This window comes from Filicampus tigris, chromosome 4 (assembly GCF_054856515.1).
Source record: "Filicampus tigris isolate MCC_2025a chromosome 4, RoL_Ftig_1.0, whole genome shotgun sequence".
NCBI lineage: Eukaryota > Metazoa > Chordata > Actinopteri > Syngnathiformes > Syngnathidae > Filicampus > Filicampus tigris.
In genome coordinates, this window is record NC_141220.1 from 3,822,829 (window position 1) to 3,832,339 (window position 9,511).

General features: G+C 40.3%; 2 protein-coding genes across 5 annotated transcripts in view; one reads left to right on the plus strand and one right to left on the minus strand.

Annotated features, from left to right (window-relative positions):
* The window catches only part of ldhd (lactate dehydrogenase D), a 32,972-nt gene extending 31,400 nt beyond the window's left edge, over positions 1–1,572 (minus strand). The window contains exon 1 of the mRNA XM_086029646.1: positions 1,423–1,572. Coding sequence (XP_085885772.1) covers positions 1,423–1,497 — 75 coding nt within the window. The 5' untranslated portion in view covers positions 1,498–1,572. The remainder of the gene's footprint in view (positions 1–1,422) is intronic.
* A 155-nt stretch (positions 1,573–1,727) lies between these two features.
* fam169b (family with sequence similarity 169 member B) lies at positions 1,728–9,163 on the plus strand. Of its 4 annotated transcripts, none has more exons than XM_086028474.1 (8): positions 1,728–1,803; positions 2,225–2,351; positions 2,494–2,596; positions 2,695–2,780; positions 3,446–3,608; positions 6,203–6,385; positions 8,378–8,752; positions 8,884–9,163. In XM_086028474.1, exons 2-7 carry the CDS (start codon positions 2,226–2,228, stop codon positions 8,521–8,523), a joined length of 807 nt encoding a protein of 268 aa, XP_085884600.1. In that variant the 5' UTR covers positions 1,728–1,803; position 2,225; the 3' UTR covers positions 8,524–8,752; positions 8,884–9,163. The 4 variants fall into 4 exon arrangements, with proteins under 4 accessions (XP_085884600.1, XP_085884601.1, XP_085884599.1 ...); XM_086028475.1 differs by having other exon boundaries at positions 1,754–1,803; positions 2,215–2,351; XM_086028473.1 differs by having other exon boundaries at positions 1,772–1,840.
* Positions 9,164–9,511: the final 348 nt, after the last annotated feature.

A 9,511-nucleotide genomic window follows, 5' to 3' on the forward strand; every position in this document is an offset into this window, starting at 1 on the left:
GAAAACAAACAGTTCACAACCGTTAAATGCAACTGTATTTATTGTATTTAACTTCAATACAACTGAACTGTATTCAATAAATTTATTGTACTGTGCTGTGCTGTAATGTACAAATACACTGTACTGTAAAATCCAAGATAATGTAATATGATGCATATTTTGAACCTGGCTGGCAAAGTAGCAAGCTGGAAATTGGCTGGCAACCGGTTCAGGGTGTATCGTAGGCAGCGGGGATAGGCTCCAGCATGCCCGCAACCCTTGTGAGCATAAGAGGCTTGGATAATGGATGGATGGATAATAATAATAATACCAAACGAATAAATACAAAAGAGTAAACATTCTAACATTAATGACCGGCAGCAATCCAAATAAATTATTTTGAATGCATTAATTTTATCTGTTCAAGCAGCGATGGCCTGTGTCTTATATCATCATTTCGGTTGTTTGCCATTACATCTGCTCAGTTCTTAACACAAACCATGTTTTAAATTCTCTCTAGGTAAGCGATGGATTAATTATGACAATCAGTTTGCAAGACTCTGTCTTATTTGTTGAGACAAGGTGAACAGTGTATTTGTACTGCTACTATGTGTAAAAAAAAAAAAAAGACCTGGGATACAGACTAGGGAGGCCAAACTGTTAGAAATTATCGGATTACTGTTACCCAGGAGAACTACAAAATGAGCATGTTACACACACACCTTCGGACGAAGGGGATGTAAAATGTTTGTCAATATTACAAAATGCTTCAAATTCTAATGTAATAATCAGGCATAACTGGAAAAACAGCAAAAGGGCACCCTCGAGGCAAAAGGTACACCATCTGTCGACGATTTGCTGATGACAAGCTGTACAGGTTGGCTATGGCCTTAGCAGAAAGTCTAATATATATATGGACACCATAATTAAATATCAATGGAGTACCATACATTATACCAGATCCGGCCCGCGACATAATTTTATGTGGCCTGCGAAGGCAAATCATGTGTGTTGACTTGACATGTTTCTTTGAAATTGTCTTCACTGTTAAAACAACATACTGTACAAGATATTGCAATCATTTGTAAACAATACCTCCTTTAAAATATGTTGAAAAATAGTTGAACAACTAATTACTGGCTTCTGATATCAAAACTAGTTATTCATCAATTTTTGAGTATATATGATAATATAAAGCGATCATAAATTTATATAGCTTCAGTCGTAACAGCCCTCAGAGGGACTCCATAACTATGATTGCCCCTGCATTAGACAATATCAAAATGAATTTTTGCATAGTACCATAAACGGAACTACTTCGTGTAATTTGTTCCAACTTCAAGTGGTGTACCACCAGCACGCCGAGATTATAGCGCACATGACCTCAAACTAGCTAAACAATAAAAACTAAACTGTCGTATACTTTTATGAAAACTAACTTACTCTTGCGATGTTGATTGTTTGAATGCTGCGACGCTGACAAAATAGTCGCTGACTTGCCACCAGCAGAAGCGACATGGTCTTGCCTCGACTGTATCACACTACCATTTTAGTCTGTTTACTATCCAAACCAGTTTACAGTATCACCATTTATCATGCGCTAAGCACTTCCGTGTAAATATTCAGAATAAGTGAGAAAAGCAGATTTACACTCAATCACTTCCTCTCTTACGTCTTCAGCGTTCATGGGTGTTTATTTTGAAGGTATTCTATTTCCGAACATTTCCTGCTCATGTCTACCTTGACGTTTTTGGACAAATTGACATAATAACAACTTCCGTGCTGAGAGTTGTGCTGCAAGTGCAAGTCAGGCTAAGCTGTCAGGTGAGAGCTGTGTCAAGGAAGAGCAATATAGAAACAGGTGGATGAAACGTTTGGATGTTAAAAATACCATGATAGTCCTTAGTTTAAATTTCGTCACAGCTGAATCTGTCGTTAAGTATCTTACCTTGTCGTTACCGAGTAAATGTTTAAATTTGTTTCGCATCGAATCTGTGCGTTCTGTTTTTGTATACGTTAGCAATCCAAAGTTCACAAAATGGCTTGTCAACTCACCTCATGGGCAAATACATTTGACTGGAAAGTTAATATTTAATTTTTAAATGTATCTCTGTGCGTTTTATATTAAGTATTGTGGTGGCTCAAATGAACGTTGAATTTTGGTTGGACGTCGTGTATTCCAATATTGGATTCATTGCGTGTCTGTTGTTTTTAATGTGCACATCAACTTTGGAGTTTTGTGCAGGATGTTTCCTGTAGACCTCCCACCTGTGGATGAAACTGACCTGAGGTCAGCCTCTGAAGAGTATCTTTTGTCGCTGGAATCCAGACCTGAAGATAATGAGTGGTTTCAATCATCCAAAACCTCGAAGGTCTGGAGGTCGTAAAGCCACAAAGTTATATTGTGTTGTAGGAATGGCAATTTACCTCAAGTACAATGATGTTCTCATTATATTATAATGACTGTGTTGTTCCCGTGGTTTTAAGGAATGTATACTGTGTCTTTCCAATTAGTTGGAAATAACAGCAAAGAACATCAAATGGTTGCAGCTGTTTGAGGATGACCAAGCTGGACGTTCATTATTGGCACTTCATCCACTGGATGATCCAGCTCAAGGTGTGATGACACATGCTTGCACAGGCATACAAACATCATGCAAAAACATATGCATGCATACTCCCTCTCACACTCCCTGCTCTCCATTTCCCTTCTAGTGGTGGCCTTATACTTGCATGGAAGTTGGTGGTGTGTGAATGATGTTATACGGACATCCTGCAAATCAAGAACTGACTTGCTTCCAGTAATCCCAGTTTCATATTTATATATATTATATGCTTCTACCACAGTATTAAATACAAATGGATATAGTGAGGGACTCTGTGTGTCAACTGGAAATTTACTTGCATTCTGATCCTGGTCATGAACACTTTGGAAAGTCTACTAGCTTTTATTTTATATTATAGAATTTATAATTTTTATAACTTGTTGGGGGAAGAGGCAAAAAAACCTATAGAGTGAGGAAATGCATCAAGGGCCCATAACAAATGTATACATTTTACAAGCAAATGATACTCTGGAATCTCTAAATTGAAAATAATTAAAAACTTACTCTTGGGAATTTGAGGGTTCAAATTGGCTAAATGGTGCTTTGTTAAAGAATGATGAGGTGATTTTGTTTCATGTTTCTCGCTGGAGAAACTTGAAACTGCAATGTGATCCAACAAATTTTGAAATGGCTTAAATTTAAAGGCAGAGAGTTGCAGATGAAATTGTTTGAATTTGACATCAAAGCAGCAACCACACAGTAAAGTTAACATAACACGTCCTTAGATTGTTTCGGAATTTAGTGACCTGGACGTCAATATCAACTGAACTTCTAAATTCCTGTATAATTCCAAAATCAAAAACGCTTACACGCAAACACACAAAGTAGTGTTTCACCTTTGGTTGACATGTTTTCTTCAGGTGCAGTCACTAATGGAGAGGCTCATTCTGTTCCTGCTGAGTCAGGTGGTGGAGAGGCCCTCACAAGAGGAAGCACTCTTCTCCCTGCACCCCCGCACAGAGAGCGCCAAATTGCTGTGGCAAGATGGCCAAGCAGTCGGCTTCTACACTGTCAAACACAAAGGTATCATTCCAAAGCATTGGATGTGATTAGCTGTGTCTGGCTCACTCATCGTCCATCCTTCCAACCATCCAATATCTAGCGCTTCATATTTGCTTAGGATGAATTCAGGTTTTTACTATTTAGGGTTTTGGTTTCTAGCATGAACATTCACTATAAAAATTGCGTTTACCGTATTTTCAGACTATAAGTCACACTTTTTTTTTTCATAGTTTGGCTGCAGAGATGTCAAATCCAGATCCAGAAAGTAAAAACCTTGCCACGGTTTGGCTTTAGTCACAGGTGCTTCTACTCATTGAGCTCGTTTACCTGCCAATTGAGTAGAGCATCTGTGGCTAAAGCCAAACTGTGGCAGGGTTTTTACTTCCTGGACCTGAAATTCCCCATCTGTTTGGCTGGTCCTGTGACTTACACTCAGGTGTGACTTGCATATCACTGACGTCGGGCCAAAACCCCCTATGTCACAATTTGGCAAATTTAATATTTTTTCACAAATCTACATACAGTTGATAAGTCCACGCATGTGGGTATTACTTTTATAATTGTTTTGACCATTCTAAAGTGTTGATGATGCAATGTTAATAGTTTGGCCAAATAGTTTCGTTTTTTTGGCGTCTCCTATAAAGTGATGATTTCGGAGGTACGAGGATTCTGCCCGACGCCAGCCATATATTAAAACCAGGGCTTGGACTGGCACCCCAAATCCCTGTTCCCTAATGGCGTTGACTTTCTTTTGGTGGGTGTTGGCAAAACATTCATTGAAGCAGAATATTGGTTCTTGATGGTTGCGCCATTTTGGCAGCACATGCTTACATTATCATCGTTTCTATTGAATGTAAAGTTGGCGCGATTCGACTGTTGCCGCTTTATGGCCACAGGGCACCTAAATTGGGCAGCATTTTTGCGACAGCACCATGTTGTTAAGCAGAAATGTCGGTGCTGTTGGTCTGTCTGCCATGGTACGGCTTGATGGAGATAGGGAGCTAAGGATGACGCTTGTCGTCAACTTGGGGCCCAGAGGAGATGTGGAGAAGATTCAGCGTTTGTAAAGTAAAAACGACCTAGTTGGATCTGGAGAATTCAACCTTCTTTTTGGTATGTGTGTGCGTGCGCATGCGTGCATGTGTGTATGTTACTCACCAACGGAGGCTACAGTTGCTTGTTTACTTTCAAACGTAGCTTGTGGCAGACGTGAGTGACATCATACATGCTATGATCATGACATCTCTGATCGACAGGTGAAAGGAGACGTCAAATAGCTCCTCTTTCATCTATAACCGCTATAGACAACAAAACGTATGTAGGAATGAAGAAAAAGATTTTGTTGGTTTATGTTTGTATTTTTGTTAGTATTGCTACAGCTGTTGTGAACGCGCTATATACAGTACCAGCAAATAATGTTGAGTTGAATTGAATTACAGCCGGTAGCCAGAAGGTGGTGGTAATGCACCAAAAGTATTTGCCAACTGCCAAAAGGAGTTGTGCAGATAGTTGTTCTTGTTGTGCATTACCCCTGGCGGTTACCTTCTTGAGCATGCTAAAAAAAATGGCAGTAATGCATTAGAAGTAACTGCCAAAAGAAAGAAGACAGCATAATAGTCATGGTAACAAATGTATGACATTAATAAGTGGCGGAGCCAGAAGGTGGCTAATCAGGCCTTTAAAAATCAGGGTGGGCCTGAATATTTCTCTCACTGAGCACAATCCTTCTGTCCCGACACATCGTATGTTCAAATAAAATGACAAACCGAATAATGTGACGTTCGGATCTTCCTTAGACAACCACAATTATGGCATTCTTAAAATTCAATCAAATAAAAAACACACCAAAGCGCAAATTCAAAAATAATAATGTATAAGTATAGATTTTTTCATGAATCTCACTGGGTGGGCAGTCTGTCAATCATAAAATTTATGGCTAGTTCACCATGCAGCTTTCTTAAGCCACAACAAGGATTTATAGAACCAAACGGTGCAATAACCAACCAGGATTCTACCTTTGGCCACAGTCATTTGTTGCCATCCACACACGGCGCATTCAATTTACTCTGACGCCCTAACACCACTCTGAGAATGCTTGTGTTCGGAGAGGCAGAGCGCGCTCACCTACCAATAATTTCCAAAGGCAATCTACGTTTTAAAGCAATCCAACAGCTTGTGCTTGAACTGTTTCCATTTGTACTGCCTGACAAAATGCGCTTTGGCACTCTGATTAACTGAACAGCGCATTTGAACAAAGCGTTTCCGAATGCTCGATGTGAAGCACTGTGCGTTCAGAGCGTATGTCCAAACGCACCCCCCATTTGGGAGCGAGGGATTTTGGGGGCGATGCCAAGCTCGACTGTTCTTGGTCTCTGTCCTTTTTTTTTCTTTTTCTTTTTTTCTGATGAATTTCCCCCAAAATGCACTTTAGACTCCAAGAGCGACACATATGTTTTTTGTTTGTTCTTCATAATGCATTTTTTAATGGTGCAACTTGTACTCCAGAGCAATTTGTAATTAAAAATAATGTACATACTCTATGTTATTTTGTCAAGGTACACTGCAGTATTAGTCATGCTGTACACAGCTGACGTCCCATCTGTGTGGTGTTTCAGGCAGTCTGTGTGACAACTGGAGCAGCCACTGCTACCTGCTGCCTGTTCTGGACACTGTGCTGGTGAGGACAAGCTGGAGGAGGAGAGGACTGGGACTTAAGATGCTGCATGACTTCTGCTCATCCTTCCCCAGTGAGGAGGTGCTCGGAATCAGTTTGCCACTTTCACCCAGCATGGTTGCAGGTTAGAGCAATTTCCAATGTTACTCGCATAAAAACAAGATTTAAATGTTACCATTTAAATGTCAGCAGTATATAAACCATAAACAATTTCAGATTGGTATTTTAACAATAATTTATTTTAGGGCTGGGGGGTCAACCAACTCGGTTGTGTACCACAAAAATTGATTGGAACAGAAAGACATGCCTTGAAACTGGTTTTAATAATTAAAAAACAAAAATTGCAGCACCTGGAACCAATTTTTGACCACTTTTGTGTATCCACATGGACGTTTGTAGCTGCGGATGCTTTCTTCCAGCAAAATATGCTCATGGAGATGATCCCTCCTACAGTCTGTGGTCACTTTAGACTTAAAAAATTTGAGAAAAATAAGGTTTTATGTATTACTGCAAAACGGAGCTGGCGGAGCTTGGAGACTTGAACACGGGAATGTGACTGGTGTGATGACAAGGCGGCGCCTCCTCGGTCTACGCTTGCTGGTAATGGTAACAGCAACGTGGCTTTAAATGGATGTTTTGAAGTGAATTGACGTTGAACAAACCAAATCTTGGTCACAGTATGCCCCATCGTTACTTTACGGGAACCAAGCTTCTTCCACTGAATTTCTCGGTGCGTGTTAGCTTGCTGCCTGTGTCTCATCGCTAATGCGAATGAAAAATAAATAAATAGAAGGTGAGCGTTTCAGTTGTGGCTGGATCTTTTATTGTGTTCTACTTTAATGTGTTGTTGGTGGTTACACCATGTTTGTTTTTTACTGAGCAATGCTATTTCCAAATGTTTTTGACGAGTTTTGTGTTCCCAACTCACAGAATGAGAGGGGAGGGATTACTTGAGTATTCGAAAAAGTTTGTTTGTGACAGCCCTAATTTATTTTAACAGTTGACTCCAGATTGTATACACTTTCTGTCAATTTCAATTAAAACTCCAGACTTGGTCTTAAAAAAAAAAAAAAAAAGTTGTTTTCCAGCCAAGGCAGTATTTTAGAAATAAATGTGCATTTTAAAAACAAAAGGTGAAACCACAACCTGTGCCAACACAATTAGTGATGAAACCTAGAGGCCCTGATACATCAAACCGACGTCGGAGGTCTCGAATCGTCGTGGCGTCTTTAAGCGCCGTCTGTTTGGTGTAGTGGCCACCGTCGTAGTGTTGTAACCCGTCTCTAAGCGTCTGGGGGGCGTTTACGCATGTTGAATCGGCGTCGCCAGTCGTGACATTTGGTCACTCTGATTGGCTGTTAGCTAGCAAATCAGCGCTCGGAGCGCCAACGGGTAGTGACAAATGCGGATAAACAGTGAGCACACCTTCGCTGCCTTAATCTCCTTACAAGTCCAAGAGCGAGGGTTGACAATGTAAGTATTTCACAATACCGTGTCAAGAACGTGAGCGAAGAATATAGCTGAATGCATTGTTTACGTTGTTATAATCCGCCCCCGGCCAACGGCTTTCCGGTTGGATTTTTCTAACAATGAGAAATGGCGACTACCGCCGCCGATGGTATGGAAGGGTATTACATCTTATGCATGCGCAGAAGATACTTTAATGGTCAGCGTAGCTGTCCGTCGTTGCGGTGTTTCTCGCCAGCGTGACATGCCGACAGCCGGCCGGACGCCACAGGGGGTAAGCCTCTGTCACTGTTAGCGAACGTCGTTTTGGTGTTGCCTTAACATGTGCAAGTTAAATGATAACAAACAAATGCAAATTATGGATCATGCGCATGTGCAAAGGTGAGAAGTTCCACATTGTATAATCATGATGCAATATATAATGTACAGTAATACATTTTCACCTCATGAAGTAATAGTACCACTTTTCTAACAATCTTCCACATTTTTTAAATAAAATTCTTGAACTCAGTACAGTATGTCATAAACTGCTTTATTTTGTAGTAAGGTGTTACATATTGCATCAATTAATACAAAATATGGGTGTTGCACTTTTTTAGGAAGAAGACAATCGTTTAGGCATTATGTAATAAAAGGCCTCTGTTTTAAGTGTGTAGGCATTTCCTGCAGCTGAATGAAGATCACAGAGACCGTCTGTATGAGGTCAAGGCTCCAGGGGCATGGACTGAACGGCGAAACATCTGGCTCAACATCCAATTATCCCGCTATTTGCTCAGCGGAGATGAAGTTGGATGAGTGGGAAACGACTGGGGAAAAAATGCTCATATATATCTTTTTTTTTTTTTTTTTAAGTCTGGTATCGGCATTGGCCGATACCGCACAGCATTGGAATCGGTATCGGGGCCAAAAAATGGCATCGGAACAACACTGCTTTTCACACAGTCAATGCTTTTTGTTTTGGGGTGCAGCACAAAACACAGCCGCGTGGCTTCTAATCTCTGTCATGCTGAAGGATCAAAAATGTGTAAGTATTATCCTTTAAACATGCATACGATGATGCAAAGCTTGTTAAAATTATACATTCACAAATTAATACAATGAGGCTCATTTAATTAATTTGGTCAGTTGTGCTTGTGGATATTCTCATTCATCCAGGTCCTTTCATTCTTGCACGAACTGATGAAGCCTACTGAGATGAGAGGCAACACTTCGAAGACAATCAGCAGTCCACTTGTGATTGATTCAATTCCCTAAGAATTTGGTTCGCTGTCTAGTTCACCTAAGATTTACAAATTCTGTTCATATACTGTTTTTAAATCATTATTTTGAAGGGGACATTATGGAAAATATAGCTCTGAATTACCTCTATACAAATAGTTGTGTATCTGCAGTGCCTGCATTCCCATCAATTAAAAAAAATACACTGCCAAGGAAATCGTTTGTGAGCTGCTTATTTTAGAAAATGTGTCAGGTAGTTTACATAATAGAGCCACACAGTTTCATGGGCCCATGACTTGGCAGCAAGAACAGGTGAAGACCTGCCACTTTCAAGTGACCAGTAGATTGGGGGCTCCAGCACGCCCGCGACCCTTATAAGGATAAGCCAGCGGTAGGGAACTCCAGTTCCTCGAGAGGCATATCCTGCCTGTTTTGGATCTCTCCCTACTTCAACACACCCGACGCAAATGGGATAAGCGTTTCGAATAATGGATGTTCGCATGTTCACAAATGTTCACACTTCGTGACTTTTTAATACTTTATTTTCTACTTCTAACATAATTTA

Coding starts and splice junctions, on each gene's coding strand:
- fam169b (XM_086028474.1), top strand. CDS start 2,226: ATGTTTCCTGTAGACCTCCCACCTGTGGATGAAACTGACCTGAGGTCA. Junction 2,597..2,694: donor ACTGGATGATCCAGCTCAAG/GTGTGATGACAC, acceptor TTTCCCTTCTAG/TGGTGGCCTTATACTTGCAT. Junction 2,781..3,445: donor CAAGAACTGACTTGCTTCCA/GTAATCCCAGTT, acceptor TGTTTTCTTCAG/GTGCAGTCACTAATGGAGAG.